General features: G+C 39.0%; 1 protein-coding gene across 12 annotated transcripts in view; it reads left to right on the forward strand.

Annotated features, from left to right (window-relative positions):
* mast4 (microtubule associated serine/threonine kinase family member 4) overlaps positions 1 to 23,394 on the forward strand; it is an 87,809-nt gene that overhangs the window by 26,067 nt on the left and 38,348 nt on the right. For 8 of the 12 annotated variants that reach the window (XM_069513423.1, XM_069513430.1, XM_069513424.1 and 5 more), the window contains exon 4: positions 15,511 to 15,542. In XM_069513423.1, coding sequence (XP_069369524.1) covers positions 15,511 to 15,542 — 32 coding nt within the window. Of the gene's footprint in view, positions 1 to 3,000; positions 3,125 to 15,510; positions 15,543 to 21,859; positions 22,050 to 23,394 lie in introns of those variants that run through there. The other 4 variants (XM_069513435.1, XM_069513436.1, XM_069513437.1 and 1 more) reach the window with 3 other exon arrangements.

Consider the following 23,394-nt stretch of genomic DNA (forward strand, 5'->3'; position numbering starts at 1 on the left):
ATCCCAAAATTACCAACCAAGTGGTATGTCACTGTAAACATGTGGGTTTGATATAAATGAAACTGTCAGTCTTGATCACGTAGTTACAGCTGATGTTCGGCTCCTGTCATCCACTGTGTTAGAGGTACAATCTTCTCTGGTCTGAGATTCAGATGTGACTGTATTAGGCTCAATGTCACTCTGTTCCTTTTCAAATGATTTCAGTGAAAACATATTGGATTTTTGACTCAAGCTGACATCATTTTCAACTTGTGAATGCATACATTTACATGACTATTTCACTTTAACCAGAACTGAATTGATAGTGATGCATTGCAGCCATTGGTTCTTCTTGGTTACTATCTTTGCATTGTTGTCAAGGTTAAAGACTTGCCTCATCCATTGGGTGGTTGGAACAGAGTTTTATCATGGTTGGATATTCCCTCTTCTTTGGTGTTGGACAGATGGATCCTTTGCTCTGCTTTGTATGAAGGGAATTGACTGTTTCCCTCTCTTCATAGGCCATGTCCCTCCTCTGCCTGCCTTACAGCTGCAGGTTGCCTCTTGGTCTGATAAGCTCAGGCGGAGCAGAGCCTGTGGGTCACTCAATCAGTACTCTCTGCATGCTCTCAGAGCCAGATCTCCATTTTTCTCCAGCGTCAGAAGCAAATACTAGCTGCCCACCTGCTTGGAGGAAATGACTCAAAGACAACCCCTGGACTTTTCCCAGAGGCGATTCTGTGGCCCAGCTCCAAGGCCACTGGCACAAACTGTCTGCTTTCATGGCTGCCCCCAAAACCTACCTCAAAGCAGCTTTTCTTTGTGTGATGTTTTTTGTTACCGCCCACTGTAGATGTGTGAAGAGTTCCTATTACTATGTTTATTTATATAATTTTGTTTACAACATGCCAGAAAATACAATTTTTACAGCCCACGATATTAAAAATTGCCCTTTCTCTTCCACCAACCGTGCAACACCCAAAGACATTAAGATTACAACAGAAGAGTGCATACCTCCTCCAAGGCTAATGCTTTATCTCGGCATCTCAAAGCAGTGTTTTCTATTAATTATCAGTTTATATTAGACTGTGGTGTCTCGCCATATTCTAATATGCCCTGCCAATGTTTCAAAATGAACCAACAAAGTTTCTGACACTTCTCATAAAAACATAAGGGACCTTGTAACCTTTGTATTTTGTATAGCTTTGTGCAGCATTATTGGCAGCGTGCGTGTTCAGGCTATCGTCCCCCCCATAAATGCAGACAGTCAAGACCTCATAGTTTCAGCTGCAGTTGTGCATGTACCCACAAGTCATTTCCTGACTTGTACTGCATCCGAACACCAGAAAATCAAATTCTAACAATTAGAGGCACCACATATTCAGTATTTTTGCTTAATAAATGTTTTCTGACATTGTATGAGTAGATTCAATAATTTATTTAGGTAGAAGGTTAGTGGATGTAGTGCTTGTTACAGACATTATGCAGCAGAGAAAAAGAGACTGTCTGTATTGAATGAGACGGTTGACCCCCTCCCTGTTCCTTCAGCTTCTCATCTTCATTATTAAATCCAATGTGGAATTTTCTTAATTGTTCCTTTTAGCAGAGACAGACTGAGCATTGACTCGAGATTCGTCTGGTGAACATAACAGGATTCTTTAATTCCCTCAGGTAATCTGGACGGCATTGTTCATGCTGAAAAAAAAAAGTTGACTACTGTAATCCTCGTCCTCTGAGTTTTTAAGGGGTTTATTCAAAAACAGACTGATTAGCCATTCACGGAGCTGCGCTTTTTACTCTGGGCTTTCTTATCAGCGCAGCAGCACAAATGACGGTCGCCATGCAACACATCAGCTTTCCGTCGTACGCGTCGACGTAAGTGGTCACCTGTCTGACAATCCTGTGCACCTCAGCCGTAGTGGTTGGTAGCTGTCATCCCAGGCCGTGCTAACTGAGAGAAATAATTTGAGCTTGGCTGGAGATGAGGAGAATGGAAGGGGCCCACTTAATATTCACAGAGCAGTACCACCGTGAAAGGAAATGAGTGAAAGAGGCTGAAAAAAGAGAAAGGGGGGCAAAGAAAAACACAGACTGAAACAGAATGCAGAATTACTGGCTAGAATTGGCAGCACGGCTTCGGAAACAAACTTATTTTCCAAATGCTAATATTTCAGGAGGGTGTGGGGACATTGAATTAGAGAGTGTGAAAATCTGTGGTCACTCTGCGCTGAGAGAGAAAGTAGCAGCGCATGAAATTGTCGGAAATTGACACAGGGTATGCAGTTGTGTACACAACAGGTTATGTAGCGGCGTGTGATTGATCTCAGCCTATAATGATTCAGTATTGGGTTGTTTGTAATGAAGGAGGTGTTTCCTATATGTTTGTGTGACATTCTCTCAGCAGGTTTGATAGGTCTGGAGCCTTTTTTTTTTGTTACTTAAACAGCCTGGCTATTATTTTCCTCCTCTGCCATACACAATGCTCTGTCTTCCCCCTTCGCTTCCACACGCAGCGTGAGCTGTAGTCTCAGCCGTCATGTTTCTGTCACCCGCCTAACCTTCAGGTGGGTATTTTGCAGTCTCCATGTAACTCATTGACTGGAATAAAACCAGGGGATCTGTTGGGCTGCCTGCCACAGACAGGATGCCAGACTCATTGTTGGGGTTGAGGCAGAACAATGCTGGGAAGGATATCCTCTTATTTTCATGGTCACCTATGGTGCCCAAAAAGCGTGGCTGCACAGAGAAATGAGTCTTGGGGCTCCCACTTCTCCCCACTCGCCCCCACCCGCTGCTACGCTAAATTAAAACCGCCTCGCCTCCCTGTGATTCTCTCCCTCTCCATCTCTCTCTCTCTCTCTCTCTCTCTCTCTCTCCTCTTCCTCACTCCATCTCTCCTTCACTCCTGAAGTTACAGAGGAGAGGAACAAGAGGAGGTGTCAGCTGACTGCCCCCCTCCAATCAGATAAGTTTCTGATGGAAGTGTTAAGCAGCTGCTAAGATCAGATTTAGCCTGTGGGAGGGAGGGAGAGCGGGAGGCTGGAGCGAGGCAGTGCAGCATGGCTCTGCACCGGTAGGGAGGCATGATAAGTCGGAGCTCTGTATGATGGACGAGTCCAGCATTCTGAGGAGACGAGGGCTACAGGTAGGCAAGCAAATGAGCTCATGTGTGTGCGAGGCGCTGTGTCCGCAGGCTGACTTTGTACTCTACTGTACGTATGTGTTGTTTCTGAGGCACCTGTGTTGGTTGCTCTTTTTTACAGAACACGGTTAGGACTTTGAGACCTTTTAGGCAGTACAGAGTGAGCAACGTTTTGGCTCCGCTATTGACGTGTGCCTGTGTCCTGCAACTGTACAGACAGTTTTTCATTAGATGAACCACAGAGGATAATTAGGATATGAACTAATAGCTGAAAGAAACCAGGCTGAAAAGGTTTGAATCTGCATCACTTTGTTTCCCTGCACAGATACAGAGAGAACAGATTCAGCGTTACTTTTTAAACAACCTCGAATCATTTGTCACATTTTATTTGTGTTGGCTGCCAGCAGGGGGAATGAGAGCGGTGTGTTCATACAGCATGATTGATTACTGTATGTTGTGTCAAGGGCTTTCCTGAGCTTTATTGACTTTTGTCTAATGGGATGCAAGTTGAGGCTTCTGCCTTTGTGTCAGAAATGTTAGGTGAAGTGTAAGCTCAGATCAGGACAGTCATAAGTAATTGTGGACTTGATCAAATAATTCTGACCATATCATGAGACATTATCGGAAGTGAAGAGGGAGGACAGAGTGTTCTGAATTCAATTGCGTTTACATATGATCTTTAATCCAAGACCTTTAGGCATTAATCATCTCCTCCAGCTGAGCCGACAGTCTGTGTTACAGTCAAAGCATAACTTGTTCTTGATTTATTATTTTGCTTACTCCAGTTTTTGGTTAACAGTTTAAAAGGAAGCCTTATTTAAAATCAGCTCAAACTACCGCATATGTTTTTAGTCACAAACACACTGTGATCAGTTTAAAAAGTCTGCACTAGGCTTTTTTGATCCATCATTTCTTTCACAATTACCAAAGGTACATTTTTCCTCTGACAGGTTTGAATTATTTAGCCTTTAGAATTTAGCTGTTAACATTTGATTTTCATGGTCACACATTTGGTGTCAATGTGTTCCTCAGTGATTATGAATCTTTATAAAAAATTTGAGTCCACAAATGCTGACATTTAATTTATGCTCTTTGAATATTTTTAATGAGTTTCTGTGGAGAAACCAATAAAATGTTTGTAACTGTATTTATCAAATGATTACCAACAGTAATTTTGTGCACAGTTGCCTTAATCTCTCTCTTCCTTTGTTGGAGACAAAGACTCAAACAAACACCCCACTCCTGTGGTTTGTAGCTGCCACAGCATGCTAACTTTCACATTCAAAAGGAAATGAAGTTAGTTTGTCAAACAAATGAATATAACTGGTTCAGCTCCACAGTTTCCCATTCATTCTCAGGCCAGGAAGGGATGACATCATTCCAGTCATACCTGGTTTATGTGAGTGGACGTCTAGAACTTGTCTATTTAAAGTGAAGAGTGTGTCTGTACTTTAAGGCTGTTGAGATATTTCAGAATTACATTTGTCTTGGGTTCTTTATTGCTTCCCACAAAGTTCTACCATTTTATTGAGTCAGCTGTTTAACAACATTGTGACTCAAAGTCACGTAGTGCTACTTGCTCTCTTATTTATATTTCAAGAAAATGTTTATTTATTAATTTACCAACTAAACAGTTTCTGGGTGCAACACCGACTGTTTCCTGAGAACGTCAGGAAAATGATGTCCAGAACCTTTCCAGAGTTCAATTTTCACATATGAAAAAGGCAGCAGGAGATTGTGTAGGTCAGAGGCGTTCACAACAATGGGAACATTTCTGGAATACTCAGGCGAGGGGTGGTGCCTGTGCAGAGCAACCAGGAGGCAGGACATGATGTATAAATTCCTCTGCAGAAAGCAGCCCAATAAAGATTGTAGGAAAGCTACTGAATAAGCCATAATGTTTTTGCATCTGCCTGCATCTCGTGCATGTAAGGTTATCTCTCACCTGGAGATATTTTTATCTTCCAAGTTGCATGTCCGCCATCTATTAGAAATGTCATCAAAAGTGGCCCACGTTTCATTTTTCTGGACATATTAGGGGCTAAGGCGCTGGCAGGAAAACCAATGGGAAATGTCTGCATTTCTGCAACTGACCTTCGACATTTGTATTCTCACACAAAGCCCATCTGGAAAATTTCAGGACAATATCTAAACTCATGTGCATGTCTGAAGAATCCTAGAATGAAACTACAGCTACATCTTAGCTTCGCATAAAGACTGGAAACACTCTCTGTTGCTCTGTTGTATAAGCAATAAATTGTGCTGGCTATTATGTCATTGACAGAAATGAGAATCTATTTCTTTAATACCTCGTCATGGTATCTTTATATATTTATCCTCACTGTCGAGTAAAGCTAAGAGGAGATGTTTTTCATAAATGTCCAGATGACAGTAACGATGAAGAGAAATTCGTGCACAAGGACGTCAGGTTGTTTTTTGACTCGATCGTCAGTCATGAAGAACGAGTACCGAAAGCTTAAGAGGGCTTGTTGATGCCTAATGAATGTGACAGGCTGCAGAAATAATTTTTAGCCTTGTTGAAAGCAACCAGACTAACTAACAATACGCAGGAGAATTATCATTTCCCAGTATCAGACATTAATGAGTGCTCTAAATAAATTGCTCATCTAAAGTGTGTTGTTGAGTTCAGCTCAGTGAATTATCAGTGTCTTGTCTGGAAGAAAAATTGATTTGAGACTGAGTGGAATAAAGGGAACTCATATATATATTCATGATTCATTCATTCATGTTTCATATGTCCTTAAAATTATGTCTGTGTCCTTTAGAAAGGCATCTGTAATTACGGTATTTGACTTTCCAGTCTAAACACTTGTGTTCTCCACTTAAATTTCCAGAAGATTACCTTAGTGCTGGAATCTCTTGTGCCTCACTTGGTTTGTAGTCTGTTTTTGGTGGTACAGGAAGCATGTTCCCTCATTAAATAAAATTTGTAGGATTACTATTTTAACGATGCCTACGATATGCATGTCCTTCATCTTAATTAGCAGCAGCCTGACAGAAGTGGCTATATGTCTCTGTGAGCTTTACTATGCTTCTGACATCCGTCTAACTCTGCCTGATAATAAAAGGTATTAACCACACCAGTGCAGTGACATTGTGTGTCTCCAAAGAGCCGTTTGTGTGAAGTGGTGTGAGCCAGCTGGTGGGATACAGCCTGGCCGACAGAACATGATGGTGCAGCACCAGAGGACGTCTACTTGCAGTTTTTTTAGTATGTTTTGATGGCTCAACCATAAACCATGTTCATACATAACCGTATTTGAAAGCTTGTATTCTCATAAAGGAGGCAGTTTTTGAGACAGTGTTTCTGTGCCAATTTCAAAATTTATTTTTTAACTAAATGCTCTAATCTTGGAGGAACAACCTTTCTTTTTAAAAAGAAGTAAGCCGCCTCTCTGCTGAAGTGTCCTTGTGCTAGATGTTGAGTTAGTGTGAGCTCCAGTGGCACTTTTTATTGATGCTGTGAAAGGGGTCAGACTCAAAGATGAAGTTCTCCTTGAGGTAGAAAAATCATAAAAGAAAATGTTCCTCACTACTGGAAAATCAAATTGAATGGAATATAATGCCAGATGCTCACAGCAGCCAAACGCTGAGTTTAGTTTTTACTTGAAAGTTCAAAACTGACGGTCAATATTGATTTGTACATATTTTATACAAACATATTTCAGTTAACATATGTGCTTGTTTAAAAGGCTGCAGAGGAAATATTAAGATTGAGATGTTTACATAGAAAATAAAAGTGTACACAAAGCTGTTGTGAAGAATTGTGGGCAATAGCAGCCTCTGGTGTTGATCCAAGGAACTCCCTCTTATGTGCTCTTTTAGCAAATTAATATTGTACATAAACAATTCATTCATATGTATTTGATCAGACAAATATATATAATCAGGAGAGTAAATGTTTGGCTGTTTATAAAGATAATGGAGTTTCTCCGTGTAGATTACTGCTCTTAGGGTCCGTGTAATTAGTGTATTGTCATCCTGACCATAAAAATGTTGCTTCTCTCATCCATGTGAGGAGAATGTTAAAATGTTCTGAGGAGAGCAGCTTTCTCAGTAGCTTTTACTGGATCAATAACAATCTCATAAACTCAGCCATGAAAGCTCATTTTTCACATTTGTCAAAAAAGTAGGATTTTACAGCTCCTGTTGAGTTTTTTTGTTGCCATTTTATTGCTATTATAAGACACACAGTGCTTCTTTTCACTACAGCTTACATCTTAATGTCCTTACTGTCTCTACTGTTCAAACTGGACATTTTGAGTTGCTTCGTCACGTCTGTCGTTTACATTTCCTTCCGTCAAATGTCAACAAAACCCTTCAACTGTGACCAGCGACAGTTTAGTGAGGAAATCAGCTACATACAAATGCCGGTTCCGAATCAATAGAATACATTTGAACTTTTAGCAAATGGAACCTCATTAACAACCAGTGGCAATAATCAAACAACAAGATAACATGTAACAGCAGTGAGATGAGCAGTAACATGTCACCACAGGTATCAATGTTATTAGACACCACAGTATTCAATAACTTAAACCCAGAGCCTCATATTGTTAATAATGATGTTTGTCATTGTTCTCATTCAGGACACGTTCACCCAGAAAGCCCGAACCAAGTTTCATGTCTTTGTTACATTGTATTGATCCGGTTGGTTTTGGTTTCACAGAGCAATTTATGGAGCACACTTAAACCTTTTGTATGACTGTCATCATCTACATGGGCTGTGTCTATGGTTGACAATGATTGGTTTGTAGACGTGTGTGCGTCTGACGCCTCCATGTTATGGATTTGGCAGGTAGAAGTCTTTCTGTTTGAATGGATGGATTGCCACGGTTATGTCATGATGGTATTACTATCAGCATCACCAGCCTAATGGTTGCTGACTACATGGTTCAGTTTTATCTGGACTGAGACCTTTTATGTTTAGGCTAAATCTTTATTCAATGGTCCAGACTGTGGTTGGAGGCACCTTTCACTCTTTGGTGAGAAAAGTAAGAGTCGCCACTCTGTTGACTTTTGTTGAACCACAAAAAACATTGAATTTGACTGTGGTTTACTGAGTTTTTTTCACTCCCAAATACTCTTTGGCTGAGCACAGACATGCAGCATTCACATTATTTACACAACATGCTGTTATGAAATTAACAATAATGAGCTGATATTATCTACTGTCACACACATGACGTGACATTTGTCATTTTAACTGGTTAAAGCAACCGTTACTGGTTTAAAATGTGAAACCTGCTACAGTTTGCCTTAACTTTTCCCATGTGTTAAACCTCGGATAGGGTTTCGCTTTCATTTGCTTTCATTTACAGCCAGTGTTAATGAGATGTTGCTACGGTGCATGTTGAAGATAAGTTATCAAGCAAACAGTAGAGACAGCCACAACTGGAGTTTAGTTTGTTCTGATTCTTAAATCCTTGTAGACTGTCCTGAATTAAAATAAAGTTTACAAAATAACTATTTACTTATCTCCTGTTTGTATACTGTATAAAGAAGTTAGACTGGATGTGGATATCTTCACTTGTTTTGGCTTTAGATTTATATTAGTATGGCATTAAAAGGAGCTCCTCATTAGAAACCAGGGGATCATCAAATCACAGAACAATCATGCTCTGTGCCAGATGAATTGTTTTCCTCTTACAACATTGGATGAGGCAGTGGATAAAACATTTGTGACACCTAATATCCCGCTGCGAGGAGAAATATGAGGATGCCAACCGATTTAATCAGCAAAGCTTTCTAAAAGTGTCTGTGTGCTTTGCTGTTGAATCTTCCCCCGCTGGTGCAGAAATCAATATCTTTCACATCGAGCTGGTGGAAAATATGACTTTAGACAGTAGGTTTTGGGTTAAATGGGTTAATATTAGTCAACTGCTCATGTGCAGCGTCTGTATGATCAAAGTTCAAGTGATTGGTTGGTTTATAAACATCCAGATTTTAACCAGGTTTCATTGATCAGTGTCACCTCGTCTAATTTCCAGTTAAACCCGGGGTCTCTGTCGTTGAAGCAGCATTTAGATAAAACAAAGCTAAAATGTACTTTTCAGTCAAGTGTGTGATTTATATGCTCTTGTTATTCCCAATGGTAACTCTGAAGAACAATAGGCTTGTTTATTCATTACAGTATAAAACCACTGAACTGTGCTGAAAATATGTGAATGCTTAGTCAACACTTTATTTCTATTGCAAAAGGGATTTGTTGTGATAGCACATTTTACTTCTTGGCTACTTTATCCATATTCATAGTAATAATATTCTTAATTTATGGAGCTCTTTTCAGCGCAAATCTCCAAAGTACTTTATTAGTTTGTAACAGGATGAAACAAATTGATGCATTTACTATTACATAGAAAACAAAATAATGAAGATAAATGCTAAATAATAAAAAACAGATGAGATGTGCTGTTTCATAACTGACCACTTAAACTTATATAGGTCATCTCAATGAACCAAGGGGCCGTTTCCCAATGATGGTTTAACGAACTTCAAAGCATTTTCTTTAAGCATTTTTATGATCATTTTTAACTGTGACACTAAAGATCCTGCATGGGGTAACTATCTGCTGGCCGGCAAATGTATTAAAATGACAAGTGTAAATGATGCATGGTGGATATGTTTAATACTTGGACTTATTCAGTGGGAAAATGAATCTTTTCGCTTGCTCACCTTAATGATTAATGTTTACTGAGTCGAAATAAGTTGAATAAAAACGCCTTGATTGATTTTGCTGGAAGACATTCCACTTCAACTCATATTTAACTGAATATAAATAAGGTGGATTCCTAAAACTTAATGAATATGAACACAAACTCCACATTATGTGTTTCTGTAGGTGAAATGAAAAGCAGGGAGAGGAGGACACTGATACAGTTGCACAATCATTGATTTGGTTTTATTTCCAGTGAGAAGTTATGACTTCTTACCTAATGAGTAGTGAAATCAACTGCAGATACAGAACATGTGTTTTTAGATATAGACATGTGTTGCCTGAAACTCCTCCTGCCTTTAAAATTACATGTAGCCCAAGGCTGCATCCAGATTCAATAGGAAAGATTAGGGGGATTTACATTCCAGATCTTCAGTCATCGGACAGTTGAGACATTTTTTGTTCTTCAGGCAAAGTCTCTCACACAGAATATTGATGTGAATCTACTCAAGTTAAATCTGAGCCTCTGCTCCTTGATGAAGTATCCATTATTCTATTTCAAACTGAAAGTGCTGAAGCACTGAGCCCGAAGAACAAAAAACGACTGAACAAATACTGATGTAACGCAAACTGTTGATTTAACCACGTTATGACTTAATATGAGAATAAGGATTTTCCTTCCTGTCAGCAGCAAACCACAGTTCAACCAAGTCCACTTTTGATCTTTCTGATGTAGGATCATCCTCGATGCATCAAGGAGAATTATTGATGAAGCACATAGGCCTTTTTACAAGAGCAATAGCACAGCTTTGATGTGGTGTCTTGGAGATGATGTGTCGTTACTAGAAGTCATTCATTGACATTTACCCCGCGGAACAACACACTTTTTCAGCCTCATCATGTCAGGACTGTTATCTCCCTCAAGCACTGAAAACATAACTGGATGAACACATGATTAAATGTATGTTTACTTTTTTTTAAGATGAAACGATTTCATGTAATTATTCTCTAGTTTGCTCATTTGACAGCGCTGTAGTCTACACTGTCAGAGATAACATAATTTAATGGAAATGCTTGTATTTATGTTAAGCAATGGGAAAACACCACGTCAGGACTTTTGTTTCATTATTGTAAATCTCGGATTTCACTCAGTTTCAAATCCAAGACTCATCAATTAAATCTTGTTTATCATTTGTTCTCAGGGCTCGGCTTGAAGCTTGTAAGATATCATCTGCAATAAACCTTAAACTACAGATTTAATTAAAAAAAGATCAATGCAAAGTTTTTTGCTTCAAGTGTTATTGAGTATTCAAGTAAGGATTCTTTTTAGAACATGCTGAACCAACAGTGACCTGATGAGAAGATTCAGCTGCATCATTGCATGCTAGCCTCACTACAGACGTGCATTTATTCAAACTTACAAACTTACAATAACAAGATAATCAAATGTAAAATTCACAAATCTAAATTTCTTATGGAAAGTTTTTGGTAGATATTCAGGGGAAGTCCTGCTGTTTATTGCTTGAATATTTTGCAGTCTCTCGTTGACTTGTTCCTCCCGTCTGGTTTTAGTGCAGTTTACAGTGAACGAAGGCAGAAACTCAGTTTGATCATGATATTAGTGAACTGCTCACTCTCCAGTCTGATTCATGGGCACATCAAAAGAAATATCTGAAGTTATAGCCCTATTGTTTTCAGTCATGGGCTACTGGTGGTAACAGGAAGTGTTGTTTAATACGACAAACAGCTACTTTTCAGAAATACACCAGAACAATGGGTATCTATTTACACTGCAGATAAACAAACACACACAGTTTAAATATGGGCTTTTTTATAGTTTGAATTAGTCAGGCTATAATCAACCTTTTTCCATTATGCCTTGAGCAACCACCATCTGATTTACTGCAAACATCCTGCATACTTTTCCACACAGTGAAACTGGTTATTCTGCTGCAGCAGTTGAAGGTGTGAAATCTGTCGCCTGCAGATCCTCATTTACCATCAATAGCTGCTTTATTTCAAACTGGTCCATAGTCAAGAATGCATAAAACAACCAAGTCTAATACAATTGCATTTTTCATTCGGCAGAACCATACACTCAGAGAAATACATTGCTCTCTGTGCTTCATGCTCCATTTCCAGTTGAAAGATTTAGATGTGAACTAGCAGAAGTAAGAAATAAGCAGCAGTAAACAGGGTTTGTATAAGCAATGACTTAATACAGCTCTGTTGCAGTGTTCATAGATTATAAACTGATAAAAAACAAACAGTAATGTTGATTGTGCACATCCATTGTAACCTGTGGAAACGGTGGTTGTCGTATTTAAAATAAACTGAATGGCCACTGCCCAAAAAAAAAATATTCTGACCACTAATGGTATAAAAAAGACTGAAGAAGTTCAGAAACCGATACCAGCATCAGAAATGCCACAGATGCTGCTCAAAGGTCAGGTCAGGGATTGTGTGGTTAGCGAATCAATGCACACATCCAATACAGCCGCTCTGTAAAACTGGTTTTCTGGTAGTGTTGCCAGAGATGGCTACAATCTCAGCTCCCAAAAAAAGTCACGTGTACTGTATTGAAGACTTCAGATTCAAAGGGTTGGCACAAGTGTCTCACTATCTCACTATGGTAATTTTATTGATTTAATTTTTGTTTCCTATTTTTTTTTATTTTCTATATTTGTAATTGCACAAACACAGCACATTCCTTGTATGTGTTAACCTGCTTGGCAATAAAACCTGATTCTTATTCTGATAACACATTTTAGGGTTTAACCTGAGCCAGGCCATCAAACAATGAAAGCAATCATCACTACCATATAGGGAAGTTTAGCCAATCCCAGCTGACAATGGGTGAAAACGTTATATTAACTAATATTAAGAAATATATCTTATATACCTTATTTTTTTTAAATGCAGTATTATCGTATCAGTGCTCGGTATCAGCTGGTACATAGTCCAGGTATAGGCTTTGGAATCAGGACCCAGAAAAAGCTGAGGATTACAGAGCAAGAATTTGATTTCATATTGTTGATGTCATACTGTAAATTTTAAGAGAAAGAAAATCAAACTTAGTTGAAGGAAGAGTTGGAGTTTAGATGTGTCTCACTGCTGTTTCATTAAAACCATGTCACGCAGTGCACTTTTAATACACTCACCCTCAGTAATGGAGAAGCTTCTAACTCCGAAAGGCACTGATGGTGTCAAGCTTCAAAAGCATTCTTGAAAAGTCACTTTTATTCCATCTATATAAATATTTACCTGAAATGAGTTCACACGAGTACACTGTACACATTTACAATCCGTTTTTCAATAAATTAGGTTATTATGGTGGTGTTTTCGCTCTCAGGTTGTCTTTGTTATGGGCTTCACGCTGTGATTTTGTGACTGGCGGATATCCCATCTGTGTAAGTCATTCCCTGCTGGTAATTAGTGTTGTGTGAGCCGCGGTCATGTCTCCCAAGGAAGCTCTCTGCCCTTGGTCTTCAGTAGGCAGCAGGGGAAGCCAGACATTAAGCCCTAATTGATAGCAAAGGGAGAGTGGGGCTTAGCACTTTTTCTGCTGACTGGAGCAACCAATTCACATCAACCCCACATCCTACACTGTCTCACACAAAGGATCTCGCCCTTACCAGGTTATTATTAGACAATGAAACATCTACTGATCAAATCATTGGGATTTGTAGCCACTAAACAAAACAGATCCAAAGCCTGGTTGTATATCATCCCTCTTTTACAGCAAAGGGACAGATCTGGAGAGAGTTGAAATAATAATAGATGGGGAGTTTTGTATTTGCCTCAGACTAATGCTATAAAAGAAAACAGGGAAATAAATCAACCTCCTAGCTCACAAAAAGCTGCTGATACTAAACCAACAGCTCTGTTAAGTCTGAGGGTATATAGTGATCTGTACAAGGCGTGCTTACCTGTCACTGCGGCTCGTCATCATGCACAGTCGTCCATGTGGCACTGCCACATCAACAGATGCTGCAGGAACATCTGTTGGGGTCTGATGTAGTTTCCTTTTTCCTTCCTGTCAGCTTACAGAAAACATGTTGTTTGAATGTGTCATTGGATTTCTGACACATTTCTAGTTGTCAGTATATTTAAGGGCAACAAACATACTTTCCAAATGCTTCAAGCTTTGAGCACAACTAGAAATAACCAGCTGTATGTTGTTGATGTGCTTAGAATATTTGTATATCCTATTTTATCAGGGAGAGAATATAGAGCTGTGTCCCAAACTTTCATTTGGTGTAGATTATGATATTGAGAATCAGTCTTTAAGCTCGTCTAACAATACAACTGCACCTCTGAACTTATGAAACCTGGAAACAGGTTTACAATTGACAATTTAAAACTGCATTTTGTTGCCTTGTACTTGTGACATGTGCAATGACAATAAAGTTGAATCTAATCGAAAATCGAAAAATGTAGGAACAAGGGAAAAAACGCAGTTCTTTCTTAATGATGACAATAATAAGGAAATAATGTCATGGCACCTCTCTAGACACCTGAGGACCCCTTACATTATATCATTGATAAACACATTAATAATTCATAATAATATATATTCTATATACTAAAACAAAGCGCTAAAATCAGATTAGGAAACAAATTCCCCGCCATACATATGTGACACACAAATTGTTAAGTTAATTCTAGGTAGAAATCAGGAGCGGGGAAGGCAGATACATTTGACAGTGCATGTAAGAGTGACTAAAAGTAAAGGTTAAAAGGTGATTGGTTTATATTTCTATTACTAATAGCAGAAAATCTCAAAGAAAAGTACTTTAACATTTTGTACCCACTGAGTCAAATGTGTTTAATGGCAAATGCAATGCAAAACTTTGCAATACTTCAGATGTCTGCCTGCAGTATTATCCTTTAAGTATCCAGCCTGTGAGAACACAATAAATCAATGGCAGCATTGTTGGTGATTTTGCTGAGCTGATTCAGTGCACAGTAAACCCTGACCTCTGAGCAACTCTGCCTTCCACAGTGGGTTTCAGGAACAAATCCTCAGCTCTGTACACAGTCCTACTTACAGAATCGAAAAGGTTTAACATACATCTGGTTTCATTTACAGAAAATGAGCTGACATATACATTTAAGTTTATTTGTGTAACTATCTAACTTATTGGAGCTTAATTTACACTTAATTTAGGTGTAAAGTGAACCTCTCTTTAATTTTTTTTGATCTGTGTTCCTAAAAACCAATTAATCAAGCTCCTACTTCCACACTGCAATTTCAATATTTATTTCTGGGTGTTTTATGACTTTTTAAAAGGGGCTTATTTAAGAGGTAATTGGGTTTGGTGGTTGCGCTGTTGTGTGATTTAAGTAACAGTTTAAAAATCCAGATGCCGTCTCTTGTCATCTTTTTTCCCAGTTGTTTGTGAGGGGATGTAACAGTTTCACACCTGCTCTGTCATCTCCTTCCATATGGAGGCAGTTTGTGATGCTCTAAATCTGCCACAGTTGCTTGTTGTATTTTTTTCAGTCACTTCCTTAATTTCCACTTTCTTTATTTTGGTCTTAAAGTTTGATGCAGCTCTGGTGTTCGAACCAAGTTCACGTGAATCACCAAGCAACCTTTTCCGTGTGAAAATAAATACATGAGTGAGGCTGTGTTGTGTAAAAAAAAAAATTATTTTATAAATTTTGATTATTTTTTGTACTAACGATTCTTATCTTTTTTCTTTTACAGAAAGAGCTGAGTCTACCTAGAAGAGGCAGTTTGTAAGTACCTGTGAATATGTTGCATATTAGCATCTGCTGTAGCCTGTGTTCATTAACTGGACCCTGTATTAATCCTTAACCTCTATTTGACACACTGCTATAGTGTTATTTACAACTCATATTGACTCAAGTAATATTATACTTTGTGTATATTGTAATACACGACTTGAATTTTTTTAACGTCAAATCGATATCTAATGATATTCTTAGCATAGCTAGTTCATAGCAGTTTCTATCGGAGTCCTAACACTATATGAGAGTTGAATTTTGGATATAAATGTTTTAGTCTCATAGCGTCAATAGGTTTTGCAGATGTCTTCAAAAGTCTAATATTCATCTGAGTTTTAGACCTAAAAAAAGTCTTAAATATGTTAAAGATATTACATATTTATATTAGGTCTTAAATACATTTAGGTTGGTTTTGATATTGGGTTTTTTTCAAGATAAATATTGTGTGGTGTGTGTTGTACTGCAAATATTGGTGCGCCATTATAGAAGCACAAACAAGACTACTACAAACCGCACTGCACACTTAGCTTGTCTGTGGAAGAGACTGGATACCCACTGTCTCTGTCTGTAGTTTGCAATAATACCGATACAACGATAACTTGGTGAATCGAGGGTTATTCTCTTCTGGGCCAACTTAATCTTTAATTAGCACTTCTGGGAATTTCATATGCCTTCATATCTGTTGCACTTGACATAGGTCTTTCCTCTCATTCATTGTGGTCTAAAAAGTCTTACATTTATCTTGTTGAAACATGCAGAAACTCTGTTACATGACATTATTTCAGATACTGTGAATTCACAGGTATTCTTCTTTCATTACGGCTTTTTTACTAATGTACCAGCAGCTTGTTTCTCCTGTCTTTTATGAGGAAATACCCCAAAGATGTCTGAGAGTCAGCCTCTATTAAAGTGGAACTGAGTGGAAATTTCAACTATTTCACTCCGACACTTACCCGAGGCAGAATATGTCCAAGGTATTTCTCCAGCACTCACCTGTTTGTCTGAGGTTCACTCTGACTACAGGGTGGCAGATCAGAAGCAATTATTCAAAATCTCTCCCTAGATTCACATTTGTCATTTTCTGAGAAACCACACTGTATGAGGACTCTTATTAAGGCACTTTGACGCAGTGTCTCAGTGCTGGAGGACAGAATGAAATCCTTTTTTCAATATATATGGTCTACTTTATGTTTGAATCAGAATCAAACAGTGGATGAAGTTGGCTCGAATGGTCTCGACTGGTCCCTCTGCTGGTCGGTTAACTTTCTATCAGAAGCTTTTTTAAAGGTGACACTCGGCCGGTGATATGTCAGATGAATTACATCTGAGCCATGCGAAGGTGTAATGGACTTCCTGGACATTGATTTTACTTGAAGTCTGATACATTTTATGGCACTGAAAGATTCACCCATGACACCTTGCTGCTCTCGCTGCCACCTCACATCTCCTGTTACAGAGGTGAGCCATTACTAGCAGTGATCTGCTGTGAGATCACCAACTGCACTGGTTGTTATTTAGAGCGCCCGAGCCTCCACTGACCTTGGTAACCATAGTAATGGTGTTTGGATATGACAAAGTTTATATGACTGCTTCAGATTCATCTTAGCTGCAGTTTATTTAAATAACTGTCCTGTATTTTCTTTGTTTGTTACTTTGAAAACAAGAAAAGTGAGCATGACGCAGCCCATATCCTGTAAGACGGATGTGTTGACTTCTCTTGACGCAGTAGCTGACATCTTTGACTGTTGTGCACCGCTTGATTTCAATGTGTCGGTGTGAGATTTATTATTGAAATTCCTTTCCCACATTTGGCGACTGATGGTTTTTTTTCAACACGAGTCATTGGAGAGCGATGACTGAAACCTATTCATAGGCTGACCTTAATAACTAGAAGTCTTTTGCTAGGTTGAATTAAATAACTGAAAATCAATCATTTGTACGTGTTGGCAGCTCAATATGCGCTCACTGGATTTGTTGACAAATCAAAAACACATGGTGGTGCAGTTTGGCGTCCGAGGCAGCAAAGATGTGCTGCCCAACTACGTGAACTGCGTCACCATGCAACAGGATATAAAAAAGAGACTGACGGATACTGTTGCATGGTCTTTTTATGGTAATACACAAACTACAGATGCTGTCAACCATATTTCATGAACGTCATGACAAACCACTACAGATAATAACAATAATAATAATAATAATAGTAATAATACATTTTATTTATCCAGCCCCTTTCATACATAAAATGTAGCTCAAAGTGCTTTACAATAAAATCAAGGACATGAAATAAGATGGATTAATAAGAACATGTTAGCAATAAAACAAAGACTTAGGATAAAAAAACAACAAAAAACAACCATAAAACTAACCAAAGGTATAAAAAGAAGTTTAAAAAATACACTAAAGACAATGGTGTTAAAAAAAAAGAACATACAATTAATTGAAAGCAAGTTCATAGAAATAGGTATCGAGTTATGTCTTAAAACTATCAACAGAAGTATGTGTGGTGGTCGAGTTTGTTCCAAACCTTTGGTGCATAGCAACAGAAAGCTGCTTCACCAAACTTTTTGTAGTTTGTTTTTGGTATATTGATCAAGCCCAGAGGGGACGGTTTGGAACATACTCCAATAAACAATCAGAGATGTGTGAGGGTGCTGTACCATTAAGAGATACTGTGATACTGGAATGAGATAAGGTATTATCAGTGGTTAACCATATAAAGAGATTTTTATCACAAAAGCTAGTAGATTGATTACCACATGGAAGGATGCAGTCTGGGACATGAAAGAAGCCACAAAATGTTTGTGCCGATCCAGGATTTTTTTTCTTCAACATTTTCGTAGATTTCTAACCCTAACCCCAAAACAGATCTGGGTCCAGTGAATTCAAATGTGGTTTCAGAAGGGGACTGTTGGCCCATGAGCTCCCCTCCGGTTTTACGGTTGTATTCCTGTTTTTATATACACAGTATTTCCTCGGAGTATGAAAGACACCATAATTCTGGCCCACATTTGTTGACTACATCTGTCACTGCTGAGCTGAAGACTCATCCTAAGGTCAATGAGAGAACTCTTTTTGATGGTAGTTATGTGACTCTGTTCAGTCCCTCTTCATCACCTGCACATCTACTGAGAGTTTCCTTTGTCTTATTCCTGCTTAATCCTGTCATTTCCTTGATGAGACTTGTAAAGAACATCGTATACATAGTCTGAACAAAATGTGAAATGAATAATGTAAATGTTAAATCAAGCACAGGCTTATTACCGTTGCACTTTGCTATGTGACACATTTTTACCTTTTGCTGAGGCTGATTCAGCAGGTTTTTTTGTGCAGTCCTCCGCAGCACCACTGTTATCATTGCTTTTCAAAAATGTGCCCAGGTTACAGATTGCACTAATTATTCAAAGATCAACTGGCAATGCACAATGTGTTGAGTGTCCCTTATACCTCAGAGAGTTACCACTTAACTCAGCAGACAGAAATTATAAAACACATATGACAAGCACAATTTTACATGAAACTCCATATCTGCTCGATGAATTGCAATTGCCCCAAATATCTTACAGCTAAAATGTGTTGTTCAATAGTTACTGTAGCTTCTCCTAAGATGAATGCTATTTTCTAAAATATTTAATTAAAAAGTGTGACGTCAATGAAATACTGTGGTCACAAGTTGTTACAAGAAAATGTGACAACGGAGCAGCTTGAGACAAGAGCTGCAGCATTAATTCAAATGAGTTGATAAAGTGAAGCTACACACGACTCATTCCAAGTCAAGGGACAAGTAAGACGAATGAAAAGCCTGTTAACTATGACTGATGAGGGTCCACTTTTCTTTTCCATCAAGGTAGAAGTGATTTCAAATGAATTCAGGCTGAATAATAAAAGCTCCTCTGCACACTGTGCTGTGAGTCAGTGAAAGTTGTTTTCACCCAAGTACAGTAGCTGTTATATATTATTATGAAAACCTGGGTGAGTCACCTACCTTCACCCAAAGCCACAAACAATGTTCAGAAATGAGTTTAGTCCAGTTAAATTAGCTTGGCCGACTATTTATTCTTTTGTTTGTTTCATAATATTGTATACTACATGTAGCAAATACATGCAACACACTGATTTGTTGTTGTAGATACCCATGTAGTTTCAATGCATTAACTCATTTCTGTGGTAGTAGTATAAAAATAGTGCATTTTATTCTGTGTACTGGTCTCATTATAGTTTAATTTTTCTAACTGAAGCTTGTGATGGTGTATAAAATATGATAGTTCTATTTGACTGTTAAACTAACCAGATGACCCCTTATACACTTCTTATTGTGAAATGAGGTGTTCACTGTGGCTGAGTCTGTGTGGAAAATTCTGTATGGAAATGTAGTTAGTGGCATAGTTTTATATTTAACTTGAGAAGTGACACAATGGTTTAATCAAAAGATCACTGAAGGAATCAGTGTTTTCCATGCTGTCGTCTGGTTCAGTGGTACAATGCACAAGTCATAATTGACAAGAAATGTGTAATACTACAACAATAAAATGTAATGTAATAAGAAAAGAATAAGATGTAATCATCAAGAAAAATAATTTGATTAGACAAAAGTCAGAATATTCAGATATTCAGATAATTAGGAAAATAACAATTTGAGGAAGTAAGCAGCAAGGAAATCCAAATCCTCAAAAGAGACAGTTTTCTCCAGGTCCCTCTGTTTTTTTCTTTCTTCAGAATAAACAGTTTCTTGCAAAATCTTTTCAAACTTCAGACACTTCAGGACAAAGTTGAGCTGAAAGTAATGTTTGTTTTGTTGGTCATCCAAGAAAAAGCCTGATCAACAGGTTTGTGATGGTGCAGTGTTTACATGTGTGCTTAGGGATACATGTAAACACAGGTCCTCTGGATGTCTCTGTATTCATCTATGTCCCTCTGTTAGTTATTCTACCTCTGCACCATATTTAGAGGCAGAGGAAATTGTCTAACGCCCTGAAACTGTTGGATTTATGTCTCATAGATGAATTGGCATTCAATCAGAGGGTTCATTTTCCAACAAACACATGCTATGTATACCGTATGAACTATTCTCTTCTGCTAAGTTCAAATAAAACGTCTGTAACTAAACCCACACAAGATGAGGGAGATTTTATCTGGTTAAAAACAATTAAAGATGGAATAAAATGCCTGAAAGTAAAGGACAGTAAATAGTACAATAGTGCTGACCCTGGGTTTGTACTCCTGACCTGCTGCTGTACATCCCCTTCTGCTCCAGTTCCTCCCTCAGTGACTGGTTCTGTAGTTAATGTAGTGTTTGTTGACATCTGCAGGGGCTCTTAGCTGCTCAAACATGCTCACACTGGTAAAGAATTTGGTTTCCTGGATGAGTGTTTAACAGCAAATGTTACAGTTATTGTAGCTGACTCATGCAGAGAACAATTGGTGTATTTTTACTGTGCTCTCAGTTTATTTGAATAACTCCCCACTTATTGTTATAATGTACTTTGTTAGATAATTTCCTGACTGTGTGTTATGATTCATTTCGTCTCATTGGGATCTTGACGGTTTGGCAGTAAAGTGACTGCAAAAACAAGTGTGGCTAGAATGCATCATCATCATCTTGTTTTACTGATGATAAGCTGCGCAGAGATGTTTGAAATCTGTGCAGCAGCAAGGACGATCTGTTGCGTCATCGTGATTTATTTGGTTTCACTATTTGATTTCACAATCACAGCCAACACTCCTCTCCCTCTCTGAAGCACTAACACTGACTAATCTATTTGCCTGCAAGGACAGATGACGTCATACAGAAATTCCACCGCAAGTTCAGTTTTCAGCCCTGCTTTTGTATTTTTCATGTTTTTATTTAACCTGAAGTCAGTTGGTGTCTGAACTGACTGATGTGCAGCGGCAGATGGTGGTGCATTAGGTTTTTCCCTAACAGATGACATCATCCCTGGTTGTGGCGACATTGCATCGTATAGCGCGTGCCTCTTGTTAGCCTCTGTCAAGGTGACTGCGTGTGGAGCAGCAGACAAAATGGAAATTGAATTTACTGCACTCATTTCTGCCATGTAGCGAGCAACCAGCTGGGGGAGGAGTTGTGGTGGTCGGGGAGGGGCAGGGGGTTAAATGTGAATGCGTATGCGAGGGAGCAGGGGGGCGTGTATTAGGGGAGGGGGAAAGGGTTATTGTCCTGCCTCCGTGCCCTCTGCAGGCAGCTGAGGATCTCGTTTGACAGCTTCAAGGTGGAACGTGGAAAGACCAAAACAAGAAGTGTACCCCCCTTTTTGCCCCCTCCCTTTCAGTGGGGGGAAAGCAAACCAATCCGTCTCATCGCACTGTGGTGGCTGGGTTTGGCTCTTTGTCAGTGCAAGAGGGGCGGCAGGCATGAGGCAGGCAGGGAGGCAGGCAGGGAGGCAGTGTGAATGCATATCATGACCACAACAGAGCAAACGAGCACAGTTCAGCCATGAAAGCCCAGCGGGAGAGGCTGAGAATTCCCGGGCTGACGCTAGAGTGAGTATTGTCCTCTGTTATCCTACCAGGCAGCTCCTCTGCAGTGTGCAGCTCCATCTGTCTCTGTGTCATATGTGTTGCTTTAAGCTCTGTGCAGTGTGTTAGCATTAGCAGCAGCAGCAGCATCTGCAGCAGGAAGTCTAATGTCAAATCCTTCACAGCTAGGCAACAGTAATATGTGTGTATGTGTGTTGGTGTGCGTGCATGCTCATGCATTTATGTCTCCATGCACGTGTGGGTGATAGACAGATAACGTGTCAAGGAAAAGAGTGCCGCAGCAGCACAACGTACTTTATTTGCTGGTGTGACGCACACACACACACACACACACACACACACACACACACACACACACACACACACACACAGACATAGACATAGACACAGACATAGACATACAAAGGAAACACACACATGCTAACAGTATACCTGTGATGAGTCTTGCATCACTGCTGGTTGAATGTGATCAATACGTTAAAAGGCAGTGACTCACTCAGGCTGTGTTTACATGGCAGGCTCCCCTTTCATCACAGCCACAGTCAGTTGTTTGGCTTGATGTATTTTTTTATGTGGGTCACAAGGCATTTGTTATGGTTCCCTCCACATGAGGCTTTAAACATTGAACTCATGATCCTTCTAATTGGCCTCTATCTAATTTTTATACATAATGAGGACAAAGCATTATATATATACATATATACATGACGGTTCTTCAAAGTACTGAAGCCACTGATAGTGTGCTTTTCATTAGTGCTCCTTATGTTGGTTAAAAACCTGTGTACTACCTGTGTAGTGTACTACCACCCTGTGACACTCCAGGCCCATTGTTTCTCTTGATTTTGACAAATGGGTCACAAACATATACTTCTTGAACTGGTCATTGTAGCTTTAAGCAAACATTTCTCAACCAGGAGTAAACACTGCAGTCAGTGGGGGCTATTTTCATCATTAATCCAGATTTAGTGCTCTATTGTTTCGTATTAACTGCAGCAGTAAGGTGTTTGTTGGATTGAATTCAAATATAGTGCCCACAATGAAGCAATGGTCTCTATTATTTTCATTAGTTTTAGGAGAACAATGGAGCTCTGTGGCACAGAGAAATAAGATGGATCAGGTTTTGGATGCACTGACAACACTTGAATGTGGATTCAATGCAGATGACTTCGTTGTTAGTTTTGATACATATAATATAGAAAAATCCCAATTAATTTAGCATATTAAATGATGATGATGTCCACTGCAATAAAGGTTACTCACCTCTGCATGACCTAATATTCTGCAGTGCTGGAAGTTCAGTTTAAATAGAGCTGAATACATGGCATCACTATAGGTAACAGTGGAGCCA

Source organism: Paralichthys olivaceus, chromosome 18, assembly GCF_024713975.1.
Source record: "Paralichthys olivaceus isolate ysfri-2021 chromosome 18, ASM2471397v2, whole genome shotgun sequence".
NCBI lineage: Eukaryota > Metazoa > Chordata > Actinopteri > Pleuronectiformes > Paralichthyidae > Paralichthys > Paralichthys olivaceus.